Genomic DNA, 22,923 nt, shown 5'->3' on the forward strand with positions numbered 1-22,923 from the left:
TTTTATACATATAAATTTATATAAATTATCTCGATCTCTATATACGTTTAAAATTTAAATTGGGAGTGCTAAATAATATCCTTTGTGCACGCTTTTATAGAATAAGACTGCCAGACTACAATATAAATAAGAATCAAGTTGCACGATGGTTGTGCTTCTATATCTCTGAAATACCCTTTTTTTTTTCCCCCAATCTCTTTTCTTCAATAACGTTTCTATCGTGACTATTGATCCCGTCAATGGGGACGCGACTTGTTCACGCAGCGCTTCTTCCGCGATGTAAACGGGGTCAGTTGGAGTGTAAGTCCGGCGAAACGTCAGCGAAAATAGAGCGATTCGAAGCCCAGGCTATACGGAAAGGTGTGTAACGGCGAGCGTAGAGCGAGGAGAGTGCGTTGAACTTTCTACGTCGATGGAAATATGACAAAAGCCATGACTCATGGATGAGCTGTCGGTTGTACGTTCGTTCATTCGCCGCGAGTCGCTAGTGACGTGAATAGAAACTTGCGACTTGCATCGTACACGGTTATCTGTCCCTCATTTTCGCCCCCTACAAACGCCGGAAAACGTGTGCCGAAAGGAAGTAGATCGATGCAATGATAAGAACTTTCTTCCTCTTCCCCTTCGACGGCGAGAGCGCGTAATAGTAAACAGAATTCCTTCGCGATGACGTTGAAATTTCTCGTAAAAGAATTTCCGGAAAGCAAAAAAAAAAAAAAAAAAAAATCTTTTTGACAGTTTATTTATCTTGTGTTTTTTATTTATATATTAACTTTTTTTTTTTATCTCTAAGAACGCGTTAAGACATCCATATTCCATGATGATAACGCGATACTTTGGAAAATTTTAATTGATGAAATAATGTTTCCTTCCATTATATTCGAGACTTTTTCGAGATTTATTAATTCAAAATGATAATGATTTTATATTTCTCGATAAATATATATATATATATATAAATTTAATTGAAGATCTACTTTCTTACAATTTCTTCACTTCGAACATATTACAATAGATGTATTTTATTACTTGTCACTGAAAAATTCTATTCTTCTGATATCCGTTTGCATCTGTCTTCTTCTTATTTTACAAATTGATTTTTAGTATCTCCGCTTCATATGGAAACATCTATTAAAAAAACATTCCGTACATTTACATTTTAATCATCGGCCTATAAGTAATGTTTTCATAATTAGTGTTTTCATAATGTATATGCATGACAAGTTAGAAAGAAAAAACCACGATCAGGCCATGCGGTTAAGGAGAAACCTAGAGGAATCTAATAAGACGCATATAATTGCAACGTATATGTAATATAAACGGAAAGTGGACAGAAATTAGAAATGTTGCTGGAAACCGAAATAATTGCGGCGCGAGACTTTCGTAACCATATATATATTTTTTTTAATCCCCTTCCCTTTCTCTCTCTCTCTCTCTCTCTCTCTCTCTCTCTCTCTCTCTCTCTCTCTCTCTCTCTCTCCCTACCCTTCGTTGATGGTCGAAACGTATCTCGAATGTGCTATTACGTCGAATTTAATCGCGTGGACGCGTTGTAGTGGAAGAGCCGAGATTATGCATGCGAGCTAAGCAAAGTGTTACGAGGACAAATTTCTACACTTCGCGCTAAGAGCGTTTCCGCGCTTCGCTTTGCAAGGATATCGGGTGTCGCAAAAATATGTCCGCGGAACTTCACATTCCGGGAATATTTAACGCGATATATATATATATATATATATATATATATATATATACAATATATATCCCCATCCCCCTTCCCCCCCCCTCCTTCCTCCCTTATTGTCTTTGCACGAGGGAGAACAATCACTCTAGCCAAGAACACTCTTTTCGAGATGGACAATTTTTGTCGCGGATTAATCGTCGGAATTATCGATATATGAATTATGAGAAATACAAATCTATAGGGTAAAATGCTGAAAATATATTTATTTAAGAACGTATTCCAATTTGGGGTAGAACAACATGTTTTTGAATTTAAATATTCGACGATTAGTAGAAATATTCATTACGAATAATTAAATCAATTACGAATAATCGTCGACGTTACAATTGGATGGTTACACGAAAACGATTTTGCTCGCGTAAAATTTAAGATTTGAATTATGCCGATTCATACGTTGATATTCGTGTGTGGAATTTTACGTTTGAAATTTTATTTCATCGATAACCGTTAGTCGCGGTTAAGTCGTTTTCGCATAAAATTATCGGATCGAAGAGATAGCCCCTGTTTGTCTTTCGTAAAGGAGTGCGTTCTTCTCGGCGGGATTGAAAGCGCATTTAAAACGCGCTCGCCCCGCAGCGGAATTACGCGCTTAGCCGAACGAAACTTGTCTCTGTGCGCTTGTAAACGAGTTAAGTGTTACGAGGCAAACGTCATAAATGACTTCCATGATACGCGCGTGATCGTTTATTAATTTTTTTCTTATTTTTTTATGCTCTGAATTGGAATTTTTGCATATTTCTTTTCCGTATCGTCTTGTTCTCGATCTTCACGTCGTAAAGCGAATCTTGCGATCGTATTCGATAGAATTTTAAATGTCGAGACGCAAATATTGGGTGATTGCAATAGATTATATTTTAGAGATAGCACTTTTATTAATCAATTATATAGTCTCCATTCTTTTCTACAATGGTTTTCCAACGATCTGTAAGCTTGTCGATTCCATTTTTGAAGAAAGAACTTGGTTTTTCTTGAAAAAAGTTTGTAAGGTGGTTTTCGACAGCTTCCTCGGAATTGAGATTCTTGCCATTTAAACTATTCTGCAAAGACCGGAACGGATAAAAATCTGAAGGCGCAATATCTGGAGAATATGGCGGGTGCTGCAGAATTTCCCATTGCGACTCCTGCAGTTTTCCTGCAGCTTATTCCTTTCAGTCAGGAGATGCGGCACCCACGTATCAAGCTTGGAAATGTATCCAAGCTTTTTTAAATGACGAAAAGCGGTTGAATTATCGATGTTCAGCCTCTCAGCAATATCCTCAGTTGTAATCCTTGGGTTTCTTTCCATTAAGGCATGCACAATGTCATCATCAATGCCAGAAGGCCGTCCAGAGCGGGGTTGATCCTCCATGTTGAAATCACCATTTCGAAATCTGCCAAACTACTTTTTGACTGTTCGGAGAGCAGGAGCGCGATCCAAATAAACGCTTTGAATATTTTTTTGTGCAATCCCAACACTCACGCCTTTCCGAAATTCATATAGCGTTACATGCCGCAAATGCACCTTTTCGTTCTCCATTTTTAATGATTTCTCTTATGCACAAATGGACTTATCTGAACAATGTCTGACGCTAAATTGACATAAGACAACGTCATCTATTCGGTGTAAGCAACAATTACCACACGAAAACAATAGAACTCCGCCATGCAGTAACCTAATGCCATCTATGAAAATCGGGCCCGAACTTATGCAATCATCCAATACTTGAAATTAATCTCGCGAATTAAGCAGCCTCTTGCGTGAGTCAAGCTACCGGTACAAATTGGAGCCGTACTTGTTGAAACGCTCTACAGGGTACAAAGTAAATATACTTTGGAGATCGATTTAATGAATTCTAAATATAAAAACTTGATCTTTCTCAATGAATTCTAAATATATAAATCTAATCTCTCTTCCGTTGAAGTGAATCTACTACATTAAATCGATTGTGTTATCTAAGTTGCGGGAAGAGTTTAGTCATTCTGTATATGTATACTAAGATTTGTATACACAAATTTCTCGGTATCGTGTAATCGAATGTCACGGAGACGTTAATCTAAACTTATCGCCTCGTTTTATTTTTCGATATCTCTGTCGAAATGCGTGGTCCATCGCTACTGTTAGCGATAACCGTATACGATAAAGCGATCAAATATAATGTAATACAGCGTGTGTAGAGATAAAACAAACAACTCAGGGGTCACGTATATCCTTTTGAATTATTAAAAGACTCGACGCATTGCTCTTTAACAGGGACGGATGTATGTTTCTCCTATACTTTTTTTTTTTTTTACCTTTCCTCACTCACTCTATATAAAACGCATTGGGTTATTTTTATATCCCGATAAAATCGCGCGAGAAAGATCCAATAGTCGATACCGATATAAAAAATTAAATTCCGCCATTTTAAGAGCGGTCAGTTTTAATATCCGCAATTTTGTCGCGAAATAATCGATCTATCTATAACGAGGAGAACGTCTCGTTTGTCATTATCCTTTGGACTTTTGGACCAATGGTATGAAAGCTTGCGGAACGTGACGAGATTTGACACACGGATCCAACTTAAGAAAGGCCCAACTTAATACAGTCCTGATAATCGCCGTGTATATAACTTATACTCGGCGTAGCTGGTGTGATGTAAGCGACACGAGGATTCATGAGGCCTGCCTTGTCATATTACGAACTAATCCATCGATTTTTGCAAAATACTTTGCCGGCGTAATGCATTATGGATGCAGCGGCTTGTTGCACCGCGCGATAATACTTGCAGTCGCCGTCAATTTACGGTGTATAAAATATTTTCCCGTTATCGATTTTGTAACTGTAAGATATATACCTTATGTTTCGGAGCAAGCATTGGTATAATTGGCGTGAAAGTTTCGTACTTTTTTTGACCGGGGGGGGGGGGGCGGGGGAGGGGAGGGGAAATTACTTATGACAAAAATACCGGAGGAACAATCTTGTTGTTTCCGGATGGAACGATTTAAAAAAAAAAAAAGGAAGAAGAAGAAGAAGAAGAAGAAGAAGAAGAAGAAGAAGAAGAAGAAGCGTCTAAATAAACGAAGAATTTAATAATGGATGCGCGGTCTTTTAACGAAGACACGACGTATCTCTTTCCTGTATTCGTAAAATAATTCGTATTTTTTTTTCGTCTCTTCGTCTTCGCTTTCATGAAACGTATTCTCGTCCCTGACGAGAACAACATTTGTCTAGAAATATCAGCAGCCATCTGCGAACGACAAAGAATTACGTACACAATATGCGCCGAACAACATGGATTACAGAAGGCAAAATGAAAGAAGAATTTATTGAGGTTTACGTCTTGACGTTCGAGCATTAAATAACATTCATCGAGGCGAGAAAAAAAATGCTAACGTCGTAAAAACCGATGCAACCGAGCAACTTGCCTTGACCAATTACTTGGCAATTTTTCATGAAAACGGAATATTCCCGAAGAAATAATGTTTTTTAATTAATTCGAATCAGCTAAAATTTTATTTGACAAGATTCGCGCCTGCACGATAAATGTATTGTATCGCATTAAACGAATAATGTTTTGCTTAAAACGAAATTGAATTTCGTATTGTATCCGGTGGAAATTCTAATTATTTAGAAATCGTGCAGAAGCTCGCGTCCACGACGGCTTGTAACAAGCGATATCAATGGATGATGTTCGCTTATAACATTCCAATGATTTCAATAATACCAATCAACAATTGTTGGAGTTCTTTCTTTCCGACGAAATCGACGAATGCTCGTCATTTCTGTAATCATCGTCTCGTTTACGACAATAAAAGAATGCGATACGCGAGCGCGATTCTGTCGCGAGTAAATAGCGGCGGCGATTTTGCATCATGAAATCGCGCGCGTCAACAGCGCGTGCGCGTGGGGGATGACCCGAGGTAACCTTCCCCCTGAGAGAACTGTCACTCACAAATGTATCGTACCGTTATTCCCAGCGATGAAAATCGGAACGAAGGAGTCGCACGCGCCCGAGCACTCCATCTTCCTCTCTCTCTATCTCTCTATCTCGATATCGGGACGTTTATAATGATAAATTTATTCGACAATAAGAGAGAGAGAGAGAGAGAGAGGAGGGGGGAGACGAAAAAAATACAGAGTATCAGTCCTGAAGCGTGATTTTTCTAATTAGTGATCGGATCGTTATTTTAATGACAAGACGATTATGGTGTCGCGTGACGTTTGTAATTTCAAGAAAAACATTCAAACTCATTAAATCGAAGGGCTCGGGGAGAGAAAAATATCGATTAATTAATCTATTCAATATGTTAATTGTGACATTTTCTGTTATTTCTATATTTATATTTATTAGTTAATTTATTACTTTACGATTCGTAATTATTTATATATATATATATATATTATAAGAATATATATTAATAATTACGAATGAATAATACGAATATATACGGAATTTCGAGATGATAACCGTCGCATTTCTCTCCTTATTTATCTCTCAAAAGTAATGGAATATATTCTAGCAAACTTTCATCGATACGCGGTCGATCTCATCCCTGCTAACCGTGTACAATCGCTCGGCGCCTTCGGCCATGAACGAGCGAGCGAGCGAGCGAACGCGACCTTATTCCGACGAGACGGGATACGCGCGTTCCTGATCCCGTTGCATCGGTGCAGCGTCGACAATGACGACGATTACGGACGAGCAAAGCGTCGTCGGGGAATTGCGTAGTTAGCCGTCGAGAGATACACCCGGACCAGGCCTTTTTTTCTTTCCCTTTCTCCCACCACCCTTCCCTCTTTTTCTCCGTTTCTCTCTCTCTCTCTCTTTTTTCTCGCCCCTTTTCTTTCCCCTTTAGTGAACGAAAATTCGTTGGAATTTAATTTTAAACGTTGCCCGTTTTAAGAGAACTTTGTCTCGAGGCGTGATATGAAATCTCTCTCTCTCTCTCTCTCTCTCTCTAGCTCGGTTCTTTTCTCTTCCTCTCGCGAACGCAGTCGCCGCCCGCTCCGTGAAGAATCCACCGTGATACGCAACAGGTTATCGAAAGGCGCATTCGCACACATACGCAAATGACATTTGCATACACGCGCTATTCTCATGTAACACGCGTACACGTTGTAAACTCACCGTGCTCGGCGATCACCGTCAAGGATCCAACCAGAAGCGCGCACAGGACGATCAGCAGCAACGGGATCCGCATCGGTCTTTGCCGTCCGTTCGCGCCGTTGAAGAAGCACCACCGTTCTTCCTCGCGCGCCATATCTGCTTCAATGATGACGATGAGGGGTCCCTCTTTCTCTCTCTCTCTCTCTCTCTCTCTCTCTCTCTCCCTCCCTCTCTTCCGCTTTGAGAAGGGCTTCACGTGAAACTTACACGAGCGTGCTCACGACGACGACGAAGGGCGAAAAAGGACGGAAGAGGGAGACGGACAAAGGCGCGGGTGGCAAAGGGAGAACCGGACGGAAAAGAAGTAGATGGGGATAGAGTCCGGGGTTGACTAGAGATTCGAGAAAGAAGGAGAGGATGGGGGGGGGAGGAAAGGGAAGGAGAGAGTGCGCCGCCGCGCGAACGAGTAGCGATATCGCCTCTCGCGAGAGAGAGAGAGAGAGAGAGAGAGAGAGAGAGAGAGAGAGAGAGAGAGAGAGAGAGAGAGAGAGAGAGAGAGAGAGAGAGAGAGAGAGAGGTTGCTTCGAAAAGACGGAGGTGTGACTGTTCCGAAATGAAAAAAAATCCCACCCCCCCCCCTCCCAAGTTGCTGCTGCTCCGCGCACGTTGCGGTGCGGATACGATGCGGGCCGAGACGAAGCGGAAAAGCGTGCGCTTTCGTTACGACGGCGCGCGACACACTGACGCTAGCGAGCGAGCGAGGGACAATCGCGTCTCTGAGAGGCGTGTAGAAGCACGCAGTTGCTCGGCCCGTCTCGCTTTAAAACGGTACGACGACGAGGACGACGACGAGAAGGACGACGGCGGCGGAGGCTGCGGTAGCGACGTCGTTCGCTTGCGACGCGAACGGCACGCTCGCTGTCACTAGCCGCTCGCCGCGTTCGCCAGTCGCTCTCGCCCACCCTCCCGGACAATATAGCCGTGAGATTATCTAGAATCTAGATGGTCATATCTAGATGAGCGCCTCTTGCCGCCAGATAACGGACGAGGGGACCTCATCGTGCGTTTCCGTCCGCGAAATTCGAACGGCATTTCGTATCGCGTTGACGAGCGATGATATTTTGGCGTAATTTTTTTTTTTTTTTTTTTAACAAAAAGAAAAATTAATTGAAATTAAACGATAAGAAAATAATAAACGTTAAATTTTAATAATAAATAAAATACCATATAGGTGAAATAATGTAGTACACATTTGCATAATAATAATAGATCTTTTGTTTTCTGAAACTTGGGGTTTCATTTATTTAGATTATGGATTGATGTTTGTTAGATAAATTATACTGTCAAAGGATGATAGGTATTCTTGTCGACAACGTGGACAACTGCTCTACCGTAGCAAGATAATATTGTCTCGCTTGTAGAAGATGTAATTATTGCAATTAATTATTTAATTCCGTGTTTTTTTTTTTTTTTTTTTTAAATCGAATGTTTAATAACGTAAATATAGAAATTATTGATTTAGATTCTCGATAAGATACTCTTTTGCGAGCTGACATTCATAAAAGTGAGAATCGCCGGAAATAGCGACGAAGGAAGAAAAGATTTCTTCGTATAGTGAATGAGGGGGTGACACGAGGGGTAATTCCATAAAGTTACGTGAATCTCCCAGGTGCGAACTATCGATTGATTGATATTGTCCGAGAATAGCCTGAAAAAGAATATCAATAAGGAAATAAATAAGAGTTGGAATAAGCAAATTAAATTATATTCTCTCGTATTTATTTTTATTTTTATTATTTTTTTTTTTTTTTGAAAAAAGAATTAAGTGTGTGATTGAAATATTTAAGTCGATTATCTTTTAATTAGATACAAGTATCGAAAATATTATAAATATATATTCTCTAATATATAAATTTACCAAATATATAAAATTATATATAAATTTCTTTGTTAAAGATATTATCAGGGTTGGGAAGTAACGCGTTACTTGTAACGCCGTTACCGTTACAGTTACTTTTTTTCGGTAACTGTAACGGTAATGGCGTTACAAATTTTATTTGTAACGGAAAAAGTAACTTCGTTACATTTTTCGGTAACGAGTAACGAATTTAACAGTTACTTTTATCGTTACTTTTTTCAAATTTTTTCATTTATTTAAGATATTATTCTTGCTATTGTGCGTGATAAAATTTTTATCTTAACCGTAAAGCCGTAAGCAAATCGACCAATTAGCATTCTTATTATGTTGTAATCTCATTTACTACCAGTTCTAAGTACCTTGCAACGAAAATTAGAAAATCTCGATAAATCTGACCTTACAGATTGCCATTCGTTAGTTGAAGCTATTCAGCAAGGTTTAAATAAAAGGTAACTTATTAATTTGATTAATACATATGTTATTTAATTTTAAATAAGGATTTAATTGAAAAATATTATTTTATTTTAAACTATTGATTCAAAAGTATTAATTTCAATAAAACAAACAATGTCGCTTAATTTACTATATTTGATTTTAGATTTCTTACAATATTTGAAACAAAAGAATTAATAATAGCAGCATGTTTACATCCAAAATTTAAGTTAAACTGGTTAACCGGAGAAAAAAGAAAACGTGCTGAAAATTACTTGGAGGATTTATTGGGAATCCGATCAACTGAAAATTCTTCAAAAGCTGGAAAATCTGACGATCGCGATGATTTTTTCATTTTTGAGCAAAAAACGGTGCAAAATGAATCTGAACAAGAAGAATTGCAACGGTTTTTAAAATCAAATAATTGTAATGTAGAAATGTTAAACGACTATCCAAAACTTAAAAAACTTTTTATTAAATATAATACAGCTCTACCAAGCAGTGCATCTGTAGAAAGAATGTTTAGCATCGGTGGCTCTGTATTAACACCACAAAGAGGGCATTTAAATGATGATACTATGGAGCAAGAAATTTTATTAAAAATTAATAAAGAATTTCGATAAAATTTAATCATTTATTTTGTAATAAACCTTGAATGAAATCTTGCTTACAATTTTTTAAAAGTTTTTCTTATGCAAAATAATTTATTAGTTTGTATTGTAAAAAAGTAACGGAAATTGTAACGACTCGTTACTTTTTAGTAACTGTAACGGTAACGAGTTACTTTTTAAAATTGGTAACGAGTAACAGTAACGAGTTACTTTTTAGAAAAAATAACGGTAACGGTAACGAGTTACTTTTATAAAGTAACTTTCCCAACCCTGCATATTATAAACATTAAAAATGCAGATTTTAATTGATTTTTATGGAGAAGCTATTCCAAGTAAAAATTAAAATCAAATTGTCAAATCTAATGAATTTATTTTATATGACCACTGAGAAAGAGAGAGAGAGAGAGAGAGAGAGAGAGAGAGAGAGAGAGACAGAGAGATAATGTAATTAGTACTAATACTTCTATCTCTCTCGCAGCGATTCATATCCGATTTATATAATTTTACCGTGACATTTGCTTTGTCCGAAAACGTCCGGTGACATCGCTCGTCGTCGGCGTCGCACGGAAACGACAGGGCAGCGTCAACTTGTCGCCTCTGTCGATCCTTCTTACGTAGCATGTACGATCGTTGGGTCGTGCGACGAATACGATCGACCTCGTTCAATGCGTCCAAGGCCGGCGCCAGCTTGGAGTCGCGTATCTTCGCGAACTCGTCCCTTTCCGCGATCTCATCCGCATGTTTGCCGATCGCGATCAGCTTCCTCTGACTCTCCTCGATTAGTATACCCCAGGAACGGTGCCAGTTCATCATGTGAGCGATTAGATGCGCGTCCACGCTCAACGGCGTGATTCCGGCGTGCTCGAGGTATCTACTGAGCTCCGTCCACATTTGACCCAGCTTCAGTCGCAGGTACATGTCAACGCAACATAAAGTTACCTGGGGAAAAAAAAAAATCAGGAACTTGATTGTTTCGGTATTGCTTAAATTAAGTAAATTAAATTAGATTAAATAAGAATATAACATTATTTCAGATATAAAAATTAAAAGCGAATAACTCGAATTGTCAGTTTTTTTTTTTTTTTCTTTTTCAAACGGATCTTTGGTCATCGAAGAATACTTAATCTTACGCGATCTTTTATTGGCAATTCGTGGAGCAGGATTTTGTAATGTTTTTTAGCAATTTCGTATCTATCGCCATCTCTCTCGATGATTTTCAAGATACTAAAGATCTTCGATCGCATTGAACCGATCATGTCGATTATAGCGGGACTGGTATCTGCCGTGAGCTGTGAACGATAAGTGTCTGTCCATTGCTTTGTACCCATCTGAGGTAATTCAGTATCTGAAATTGCAAAAACGCGAGAGTTAATTTAATGTATAATTTTAAAAAGTGTATGCAACTTCTTATTTAAAGCAGCTCTTGCAAAAATATATTTAAAAATTTCTAGATTTCTCTGCATTTTTCGAGTAGATTGAACGGGAACGTCGTCAGTTATCGAAAAATTTTTAATAGCTTTATCAAGAGAAGGAAGGAGATCGAATCGAATGTAATTCGACGTTTCGATTAACGAAATTCTACCTGTTATCGAACCGTCGGCGCGCCTTTTGATGCCGATTCTATCTTCCTCCTCCCGCCAAACGATCGCGAATAAGGACATCACTCCCGTCTTCTTATCGACGCCTCTCCAAGTGCAGAGACACGGCCCGCAGAAGGTGCAATCGCACATGTCGGTTAGCGCACCGAGATACAAACATCTCACGAGATAGCTTGCGATCTCGACGATGTCCAGCATGGGATACAATCCACCATTCTTGAGGAAAATCTCAAGATTCACGGGACATCGCGCCACGCATTCCCAAACGTAAGAGCCTATCGCTAACAAAAGTCTGTCGAAGAAAAATTAATATAACAAGAAATTTATTAGATATCTTAATAATAGTATATCGCAGTATATTATTTACCTTATCATTTTTTCTATTATTTATTTTATTATATATATAAATTCTTGATTTTATTATATATATATATATATATATATATATACAGGGTGGTCCTCGTAACGGTCGCCACGATTTTTAAGGCACTTACAATAATCTGACATAAAAAAGTTTCAAACAAAAGTTGTGTGGCTTCAAGGGGGCCATAAGATAGTGACAATGATTTGACCTTGGAAAATCATTTGAAGGTTATGTGAAGGTCAACTTAAAAATCTTAAATGGAAACCCCCATTTTTTATTTAGTATTCTTGTAGCTGACATCGAGAGCTTTCCAAAACACTATAATACAGTATTTTTTTATTAAGTACTTTTTGAGTTATTTTATATTTTAATCTGACATATTTTGATATAAAAAATTAAATATCTCATGAAATATTTAGTTTTTGATAATCTTACCGTAATACTTCTGTGTACAGAATAATGAGACAAATCAATTAGTATAAAAAAAAAATTGTTTTTAAGAAAATTATTTACAATGTATTTTTTAAAACAATTATTTGTTTTTTTTTTTTTTGGCACTAATTAATTTGTCTTATTATTCTGTACATGGAAGTATTACGGTAAAATTATCGAAAATTGAATATTTTACGAAATATTTTATTTTTTATATCAAAATATGTCAGATTAAAATATAAAATAACTCAAAAAGTACTTAATAAAAAAATACTTTGTTATAGTGTTTTGGAAAGCTGTCGATGTCAGCTACAAGAATACTAAATAAAAAATGGGGGTTTCCATTTAAGATTTTAAAGTTAACCTTCACATGACCTTCAAATGATTTTTCAAGGTCAAATCATTGTCACCATCTTATGGCCCCCTTGAAGCCACACAACTTTTGTTTGAAACTTTTTTATGTCAGATTATTGTAAGTGCCTTAAAAATCGTGGCGACCGTTACGAGGACCACACCCTGTATAATTCTTTTAATTTTTTTTTTAATTCGACAATGTTTATAAAATATTATTTAGATTAAAATGCATCTCATAATTCAATTGTTAGACATATTAGCGTAGAAAAAGAAAAATATTGATGCAAATTATATGCCGCGAATTACCGTTCATCCACTTGGAAATTCTCGTTTTCTTTATACAAACACTTTGCGAAGATTTCCATGATGAACTCGACGCATTGTTTTCCATACATTTGCTGAACAGACGTCTGTTTTTTCACCAGACCCTCTAGAGCGATCAGCAGTAACGTTAAAATTCGTTGCCTCGTCATCGTGAACTTATTTAAACCCAGTATATTATTGATTAATTCTGAAATAGGAAAATACAATATATGTATTTATATAAATTATTTTGATTTTTACACAATCTTTAATGAAATAATATTTTATGTAATATTTCATTACACATGGCCATAAAAAATTGAAAGAATCTTTCTCAAAATTAAATATATTAATATAAATATAAGATATTTTATATATCTCACTAATTATCAAGGTTATCGTCTCAAGTCTCCGGAAGTCCTCTAGTAGAAGAGCGTCGTCTTGTAGGGTTATCGAGCAGATTGTTCTCGTAACGACCATCGCGAAATACTCGTCAAATTCCGTATTCAAAACTCGATCAAGCATCGCAAATAATCTGTAGGTATTCAAATCTGTATTTTATTTCTTATTTTGTGTTAAATTGTCGTTTATTTTTATTTTTTTTTCTACTTTTGTTTTTTCTTTTTTACATGCGGGTGCCTTTGTATTTTATAAATTCTGCTTTCATTCGTGGTGCCAACAGCGATAAAATATACAATGCATGCTCCAAAAGGATCAACGACAAAGAAGATCCTTTTTTCTTTTTACCGCTCATGTAGGTTTTAATGATTCGAAGGATAATCGGCATAATCATCATTTTCTGCATCACCTTAACAGATTAAAAAAAACTCTATCGATGTATCTCTCTTGAAATATGTATCTCTTTATAAATAACTCATATTTCCTTCTTATTAAATTAGACTTTCAAAAGTAATCTCAAAGAAAAGTAATATTAATAAATAAAGGTAACACACATGTAAAGGTATAAATTAAGATAACATAATAAACTTTACGGAAAACAAATTTTTTTTTCTTTTTTTTTTTTCAAATATTTTCTGTACCTTGTTTATTATGACATAATTTATAAAACAAAATTGATAAGACCGACTTACGAAAACATAAATGTCGATTTCGGCGAGATAAGCGATGATCATCAGCAGAATTCTCTTGAAAAAGAAATTCTCGTCACTGTCTGAAAATTTAACATCCTCCGTCCATATTTTGATAGTGCCAGATTCGATCGTAGATAAAAGATGGATAATATCTTCCGCGATACCGCTGCTGATGAGATTCCACGATGGTAGAGCCACGATCCCAGCGAGGATCAACGCGGCGATATCGTTTCTGATTTTTAAATTGTCGGCGCAATATTGACCGTAAACTATCTGCCGCTTGAAAGAATATCTTAAGCCCCTGTACTGCGTCAAAAATACATTTTATACCCGAAATTGATATTACAAATAACATCTGAATCTAATATATCTCTTTTTATTTCTTAAAGCATGGATATAATTTATTAATTGCTTAACATTTAAATAATTGATAAATAATATTCAAGCTTTAAGGAATAAAAAAACAAACATGTACTTTATAGCTAGAATTATTATATTTTAATTTGCTTATTATTCATAAATAAATAATACCACATGGCGCATTGCTTGGGCGAAGAAAGATTTTTCAGGCTCTCCGGTAGCTTATTCGGAAGCAACACCGATCTCATAAGGCTCCATAACAATTTCATTTTCAGGAGCATGATGTCCCTTGGATATTCCTCTCCTTCGATCGGCATGTCCGGAGGTCTGATACAGTGCGACTGTGTCGCATAAGGAAGATCCATTCTGGTGAGTAGCGTATTCAGTATGCCGGCTTCCAGCATTTTGTAACCTTTATTAAAAAGTAAACGAAAGCTTCAGATGATACCGCAATTGTCTCTCCCTCGCTTTCATTTCGACGTCCTGGCATGTTTATTTTGTGTTGGAATAATATTTGCATGAATTATACGATATATAAGCGAATATGGTAATCTGTTGAAATATTGTTGCACCGGACAATTTTTTTATTCTTGGAAAGCGAGAGGCTTGATATATGTTGTTGAAAATTTTGACAGAAAAAATTTTCTCTACAGTCAAGATTTATTTTAAAATTAGTTGGATTAAATTGCGAATTGAATTTATAATTTATATATATATATATTTTTTTTTACACTCTTCCATATATATATTGGATGATTGCATAAGTTCGTGCCCGATTTTCATAGATGGCATTAAGTTACTGCATGAGCTATTGCGGAGTTCTATTGTTTTCGTGTGCTAATTGTTGCTTACACCGAATAGATGACGTTGTCTTATGTCAATTTAGCGTCAGACATTGTTCAGATAAGTCCATTTGTGCATAAGAGAAATCATTAAAAATGGAGAACGAAAGGTGCATTTGCGGCATGTAACGCTATATGAATTTCGGAAAGGCGTGAGTGTTGCGATTGCACAAAAAAATATTCAAAGCGTTTATTTGGACCGCGCTCCTGCTCTCCGAACAGTCAAAAAGTGGTTTGGCAGATTTCGAAATGGTGATTTCAACATGGAGGATCAACCCCGCTCTGGACGGCCTTCTGGCATTGATGATGACATTGTGCGTGCCTTAGTGGAAAGAAAGCCAAGGATTACAACTGAGGATATTGCTGAGAGGCTGAACATGGATAATTCAACCGCTTTTCGTCATTTAAAAAAGCTTGGATACATTTCCAAGCTTGATACGTGGGTGCCGCATCTCCTGACTGAAAGGAATAAGCTGCAGGAAAACTGCAAGAGTTGCAATGGGAAATTCTGCAGCACCCGCCATATTCTCCAGATATTGCGCCTTCAGATTTTTATCCGTTCCGGTCTTTGCAGAATAGTTTAAATGGCAAGAATCTCAATTCCGAGGAAGCTGTCGAAAACCACCTTACAAACTTTTTTCAAGAAAAACCAAGTTCTTTCTTCAAAAATGGAATCGACAAGCTTATAGATCGTTGGAAAACCATTGTAGAAAAGAATGGAGACTATATAATTGATTAATAAAAGTGTTATCTCTAAAATATAATCTATTGAAGTTTATATTTAAATCGGGCACGAACTTATGCAATCACCCAATATATATTTCGATTTTTTAATTACTCACAACATTGGGAAGAGATCGAGGCAAGCATGAAGGTCAGTTCTAAGATCTTCGGATATATCCTCGTCAAGGCAGCCTCCAGCAATTGGACGATGATGATCGATAATTTGGAATTCTCCATCGCTCGCCGACGAAGATCCAACTTTATCACCGCGACGTTCGTCGCTTTCTTTCGTTCGATTAATAAACAATCAAGAGCCTCGTGAATCTGTTGGATCTCTTCTTCGCTCGGCAAAATTATCAGGAGATAGCCCAGCGTCGTGAAATAATGCTCCATTATGGCGAGGCTAGCGAGACTCTCGGAAGTACGTTTCAGCAAAGGTGGTCGATTGCACAAGTGCAACATCCGGTACAAATGCGCTCGATAGTCGCTGACTTCTCGGGACTTCCAGGCTAGAAATTCTAGCACCTTCGTTACAGCCGGCAGGTGCTTGACTGGCTGGAAACGTGTCTTTAAGGAAACGTACTTGGAAATTCTCGAGAAATGACGGAGGAATGGAGGTATGTAGCAACAAGCGAGCAACAAAATTCATTTCACTGCGATGAAAAAGATTAAAATGAAAGCGATACCGCAAGAAATTAATTTTCTAAATATTCTCATTTATATGTAAATTACTTAGAATTATTCTTGAAATTATAGTTAAAATCTCATATTTTTTTAATTACTTTAATTAATATTATAAAGCGAATATAATAATCTTGTGACGTGTCTCTTTTTTTTTTTTTTTTTTTTTTAACAAAATTAGCCAGCTGGATAATATTTCCAAAAAGTCTTTGTTACCGCGGATATCTTTCGATACATCGATAGATCAAAGGATACGTAGCCCTCGTCGCCGATCTCGCGTAAATAATAGTACAAGAGTCGCGATATCCTTTCGACATGATCGCTGGTGACAGGATCCGACACGAGTTGTCGCAATTTCTCTATCGTACGATCCACATCTACTTGGAAACATTTTTTCGTCTCGTTCAAGTGTGTTACGGGACAATCGCCGAATAAGTATTTTCGACAGACGGACTCCCGGACGGGATGACGACGATCCAACCGGTCCAGCTCCATTCGGTCTGAAATTATTCGCAGGCCACACGGTCGTACAAATTACGATGGTAGTAATCGATTTCCCTCCCCCCTCGGCACATTAAACCTCGATAATAAATTAACTTCGCATCGTTGAGCGTATCTTGTTCCGTTCGCGATATTCCGTGACCAATGTCGATTCCGGTTTCTCGACTCGGATACTCTATCGGTTAATTAAGACGACTCCGAGCCTCTCGTCGACGAGAAATGCTTGGAAAAAAAAGATTCGGATTGGTAACACGTGTTCGACGATCGACGCTCACGGATGATAATTATGCACTTTCGCGCTCAAGTATCAGGATTTATTAAATCCGATATATTTTAACTTTCAAGGATGGATTAAGATAATGAAAAAATATTTCTTAGATTATTAATTTTTAATCTTTTGATCTTTCTTTATATCACAAACCGGTAATTATTAACTTAAAGCTTAGCTCTGATGCTACAGAAAATTATGAGAATTTTAGTTTTCTCAAAATTATATATATTTTTTTATATGATGTACATATATAAATTTCTTATATACATATATGTATATTGTATATTTATAAAAGGCGTTATGGATAAAAATAATACGATACCATTGTCGGTGAGCTGGCGCACCCTGTGCGCCGACACGTCAACTCACAAAGAGATGACACACAAAGGCCGTTCCTTTCTCTTTCTTCAAATTCACAATCCTCTTATACGATTACATAATTCAACATAATTGAAATTCGAATATAAAATACGCTCTTGCGAATCAACATTCGTTCTGAATCGATATTTCTAAATTTCTCAATCAAGTCGCAAGATCGTTCCCGCAAAACAAGCGGCGAGATCGACATGTGTGTCTAAAAAACGGCAGGTGTCTTCACAACATATATAAATACACACACGTACACACGCAGGTAATAGAATTCACTTATATAGGGTGTCGCAAAATTACAGATACACAAACTTCATTCACGGATTTTTTCCATCAATTTAAAGCACATTGTTCTTCTTTATATTTTCTTAATTTTTCATATTAAATATTTTGACAATTAAATCTAGGCTTTGTTCTCTCGCGCGGTTTCATTCGTTTCATCTTTATCGCGACGTATCACTGATTAGAGTTGACGAGACACGCCAAACAGGTAGTCGTCCTCCGGCGGTTACAGTCGCGTCGCATACGCACGAAAGTACGCACGCACGCACACGTACGCGAGCGAATAAACGCGCAGCAGGGCCGGCGCCAAACTGGGCTACATCAGACTCACGATGAGAAAATTCCCGATTTCTCACAGAAGAGAACTAAAAATTAATTAATTAAACAAGCCACAGCTGTAATGCATAATTTATATATTCGATATATATATATATATATATATATATATAATTAGATGCAAATAGATAAATGTATTAGGATTAAATCTAATACTATTTAATTTAATTTAATTTAAATTTTTGATTTAATTTAAATTTTTATTTTATTTTATTTAATTATACAAAATTATAAATTAGAGTTTTTTTAGAGAGACGAAATTAATGAAATGTAGAAGTTTCATAAAACTTTGTATTATTAATATAGTATTACAAGGAGGAGAGAGGAGAGAAGCGTACAAAATATATAAAAACAAATTTAATCTGAATGTTTTAAAGAAACGTTCGAATATAATGGATAAACGTTCGGATATTCATGAATCATTCTCTTTATACATATATAGTAACGTGGATTATATAATTACGCGTATATACATAACTAGAAATTGTCAAAAAAAGATCGATAATAGAAGCAGACTCGTGACGGGAAGGGTTTCCAGATGTCACGTGTACGTCACCGTCTGTGTACAGGTGCGTGCGCGCGCACGTGCGCGTGTAGTCGAGTGAGCGCGTCGCGCACGTGTAGTGGCGAGCGACGCGCACGTGTGGTGGCGCGTCGCGCGATCGGCGACGACGAGGACGGAGACGGAGACGCACGACGGCAGTCGCGACGCCGACGCGGGAGGATACGTTTCGCGCAGCGTGGCGCGAATTTTTCGGCGACTGTGATTTTTTTTATTTCCCGCCACCGGAGTAGCTCGCGCCCCGTTCAAATATACCGCGTGTGTCCGGTGTGTGACCTATCGAGAGATTAATTGTGATATCGTGAATTTGCGAGAGAGAGAGAGAGAGAAAGAGAGAGATGTGACGAATTCGACGGCGACCTTGGCGAGACGGTGAGTGACCTCTGCGATCGCGTTCTTCTTCCTCCTCTTGCTCGTCGCGTGTGCATGCGAAGTTTCTTCTCGCGCCGCTTCTGCCCCTTCTTTCCCGTGTCGACGCTTTCCCACGGGAAAAGCGAACTTTTTAATTGCCACCGACGCCGTGTGCCGGATAACGAATCTCCGACTCGTGAAGGAATTTCCTTCCCCCGCACGGCTTCTTCGCCGATGACAAGAAACACCCGCGCTGTCAATCGATAATATGTCAGTCAAAACTGATTGTCAGACAGGTTGTAGAAGAATAATATAAATCTAAGAATGCGTCAGGGGAGAATACACGAGAAACTTGGACTGTCTTTTATAAAATATGAAAAAAAAAAAAAAAATAAATAAAAATTTAGAACATTATTTCGAAACTCCTCTTCTTTGTTGTTTGTGTTATTATTTTCGTTATTTATTATCATTCGCTATTGTCATATTCTAGTTAAAAGAGAGAAGTTAAAATGTAGTTAAACAAAGAAAGAATGTAGCTGAGAAAGATTAATCGTTTATTCGATAAATGCTTAGAAAGAAACACGAGGAAGTTTTATTTTTATATTTCGTTGTTACGAATAATTATACAAAGTAGAAAGAAATTTAATGATACTTATATAATTTTTTTATTATTCAGTTGTTTTTTTTATGCGCGTATACTCGTTACATTCATATCTTAACGAACAATAGATAACATTACAATACGCAACAATAGATACATTGAAAAAAAAAAATATAAAAACGCACTTACACAAATCTTAGGCATTTAAATCTTACTTAGGGTTACCTCTGACAATAAATGAAATCCACATCTGAGGGATAAAAAAAATTGCGATTCGTTTAATGAGATATATGGCTGAATTTTTCACAGAGTTGAATAAATTCATTCATACTATTTTTTTTAAATAGCCACGACTTACTCGCGTTTCCGTCATCCTTTTAATTTGGAAAGAGGAGAAAAAAATTATAAAGCGTTCTCGCGACAAGATTTCGCCTCGAGAATGAGAGACGCGCGCTATGTCTCCCGAGGGAAATTCGACTCGAGGAAGACCTAAAACGAAGGCTGCTGTAACGAAAACGTCGCGGAGAAAGCCCCCCCATACACGACACGCGTTGACGACTCGACGCGTGCGTTCCTCGGGCGAGCGAATCAATATTTGGAGGGTAGGCGTTCGCGTCCCGGCGTCGAGGCCGCCACGGAACGTGAGTCACTCACCCCTTATCCGAGAGAGAGAGAGAGAGAGGAAACGAGCGACGCGAAAGGGGGCGGCTGCTGACCTCTCTCTTTCTCGCCCCCTTTTATCTCGCATCGCGGCGTCCGACGTGGCCGCAGCCCTCGTTACGAAAGTTTCGTCGATTCTCGTACAGGCACGAGAGAGAGAGAGAGAGAGAGAGAGAGAGAGAGATCTTTTTACACTCTTTTCTATTTTATTTTTAACTTTACAATCCGACAATCGCATATCTCTCTCTTTTAAAGATCGATTTTACATTAATGTGGGGGACGTGTTTATATTTTTAATTATTCTATTTATATTTTTATATTATATTATATATTATAATAAATACTTATATATTGTATTATATATTTTTATATTTTTATTTTATACGAAAGAATATAAGAGAGGGTATATTATTTAAGAAAATAATTATTTAATTTTATATGTAAGAAACAGGAAGAGCAGATAAGAAATCTGTTATCTCGATATAACAGATATCAGCAATAAATCTTGTTTAGACTTTACTTTAATAGAGTTCTGTGTGATATAAATCTATAATAATATCTGAGATTGTTAAATTTTTGTTTGATAAATTGTTTGACAGAAAAACAATGATGTTTTTTGATTATATTCTTTGAGGGGAAAAAAATCCAAGACTCCAAAACTCTATACTCTGATCTTAAATTCATTTATCGGATTTTCGTCGCCTATTGATATCGTGCTGGCTCTTTAATTAAGACACTGTCGTCGGATTTTCGGATTTGCCGGTCCAATCGGCCGTTACACGAGCGAACGACGTTAATTTACGAGCGGGCCCTCCGTGCTCAAGAGCGTGAAGCGTACACGCCGTCCGAGTATAAACCCGTTGGTGCGAGGGGACGAGCACGGATACTCACGGTGGGAACAGGTTCCATAAAATCAAGGGCTCTCTTCCGTTGAATCCTTATCCACGGGCCCGGCATCTTCGTTGCGATGCCGGGGCGCTTTGAGAAACCGTAAGGCCCTCTCGACCGCAGGAAAGATCGCGTTCCGCGAGATTCTCTCGAGATTACGGATCGAGATCGTGTACACAATAATCCGGTATATAGATCTTGTCGATCCGAACGGAAAAATTATCGGCTTCTTAATAGGTGGCGATAAAAAACCAGTTTCTCTTCCTCGAAGGAATATAAAAATGCTCCCGCTGTCATGCGCGTACATACTGGAAAGATACGTTATCTGTATCTTCTATAAATTTCAATCAATTTCCAATTCCGAATGAGTTTGATGACGAAAAAAATTAGATATAAATATCTTTTTTCATATAAATAAGTAAATAAGAATTTTTTCACGAGTAATTATATTTAAGAAATAATTCTCCAAAGGCGTATATTACACTCTCAGAAAGGATTTCTGATAACGAGACAAAAAAAATATTCTCGACATATTTAATCGCATCGCAACCTTATGCGGTATAAAAATAAAACAATTTTAAAATTAAATCAATAATTCCTTTTCTTCTCTCACGAATTAAATAAGATCGTCTTACTATCTTGAGACAAGAGTAACATATACAAATCTAAGCTTATATATTCTTGCATTTAGAATAACTTGATGTTAGATCGCTACAAATTTCCATCGTCATCTTCGTGAGAAAATTAACGGGGTAGCACCAAGAGCATTTTATTCTAGATTTAAGAATTTTCCATTTAAGATTAAAATATTCCTTTTTCAATAATAAATATGATTGTCGCTATATCGATCCTATTTTATGATAGATTGAAGAGTAATAGCATTAGATCCGGAAATCTTTTCTGTGGGTGCACGTGGTTGAAGAGCGTGTGTGTTTCTTGAGAGGCATCGCGATTTATTCTATACCCAGATAAATCCGCAATGACGTGCCTATTTTCTATCCGGATACCTACGCGAGAAGCGAACGGAATACCGCGGAATATATTTTCTCTTTGTCTCCCTTTTCTTCGACCTCACCGTTACGCGAAATATGCTTTCGCGTTCGCGCGAATAACGGTGCGCATTGTGGCCGCCGCGGAACGAATGAAGTAATCTCTCCGCGAAGAATATTCGCATCGTCGCGAATTATTCCCTCATCGCTCATGCTTCTCGATCGCATCGTTCTTTTTCATCTCGTCCCCTTTTCCCTCGCTGTCGTTCGCGCGTCTTCTATTATACAATTATACTCTAGCGATGGGGCGATGCGTGGCGCCGGGCGTAGAGTCGCAGGCTGGTAATCGAAAGATTCCAGGTTCGATTCCGCTCGGGTCCCATCCTCCCATATGACCCAAAAAGAGGTTTTCACACATTATCCTATATAATGCCTATATTGGTTTATCATATATTATCCTATCCAATACCTATATTAGTTTATCATATATTAATCTATCCTAATACCTATTTGTTTCCTACCTACGTTTGAATAACATTTCGATTTGACTCTCGACGAATTGGAGTCTTGCTTTGGCGCGCATGCGCAGTGTTCTCG

The 22,923-nt window shown here is 37.5% G+C and overlaps 3 protein-coding genes across 7 annotated transcripts in view; 1 reads left to right on the forward strand and 2 right to left on the reverse strand.

The window, feature by feature from the left end:
• L(1)g0289 (lethal (1) G0289) overlaps positions 1–13,283 on the reverse strand; it is a 42,834-nt gene extending 29,551 nt beyond the window's left edge. Inside the window, exons 1-7 of the mRNA XM_070302182.1 lie at positions 13,203–13,283; positions 12,823–13,027; positions 11,351–11,658; positions 10,899–11,113; positions 10,276–10,707; positions 8,464–8,515; positions 6,829–6,963 (exon numbers count right to left, since the gene is read on the reverse strand). Of these exons, the coding sequence (XP_070158283.1) occupies positions 6,829–6,963; positions 8,464–8,515; positions 10,276–10,707; positions 10,899–11,113; positions 11,351–11,658; positions 12,823–12,989 (1,309 nt within the window). The 5' untranslated portion in view covers positions 12,990–13,027; positions 13,203–13,283. The remainder of the gene's footprint in view (positions 1–6,828; positions 6,964–8,463; positions 8,516–10,275; positions 10,708–10,898; positions 11,114–11,350; positions 11,659–12,822; positions 13,028–13,202) is intronic.
• The window catches only part of Stan (protocadherin-like wing polarity protein stan), a 34,808-nt gene continuing 23,195 nt past the window's right edge, over positions 11,311–22,923 (forward strand). For 3 of the 5 annotated variants that reach the window (XR_011447406.1, XM_070302177.1, XM_070302173.1), the window contains exons 1-2: positions 11,311–11,633; positions 14,546–14,639. The gene's annotated coding sequence lies outside the window, so the exon portion shown is untranslated. Of the gene's footprint in view, positions 11,634–13,309; positions 13,357–14,545; positions 14,640–19,154; positions 19,210–22,923 lie in introns of those variants that run through there. The other 2 variants (XM_070302174.1, XM_070302175.1) reach the window with 2 other exon arrangements.
• Positions 14,143–17,011, reverse strand: LOC138936697 (uncharacterized). Its single transcript, XM_070302311.1, has 4 exons — positions 16,733–17,011; positions 15,955–16,417; positions 14,442–14,682; positions 14,143–14,216 (listed from the first exon to the last, which is right to left on the reverse strand). The coding sequence occupies exons 1-4, from the start codon at positions 17,009–17,011 to the stop codon at positions 14,204–14,206; spliced, it is 996 nt and encodes a 331-aa protein (XP_070158412.1). The 3' UTR covers positions 14,143–14,203.

Source organism: Polyergus mexicanus, unplaced genomic scaffold (genome assembly GCF_030449975.1).
Source record: "Polyergus mexicanus isolate NDT 795.1 unplaced genomic scaffold, iyPolMexi1.0 SCAF_9, whole genome shotgun sequence".
Taxonomy (NCBI): Eukaryota; Metazoa; Arthropoda; class Insecta; order Hymenoptera; family Formicidae; genus Polyergus; species Polyergus mexicanus.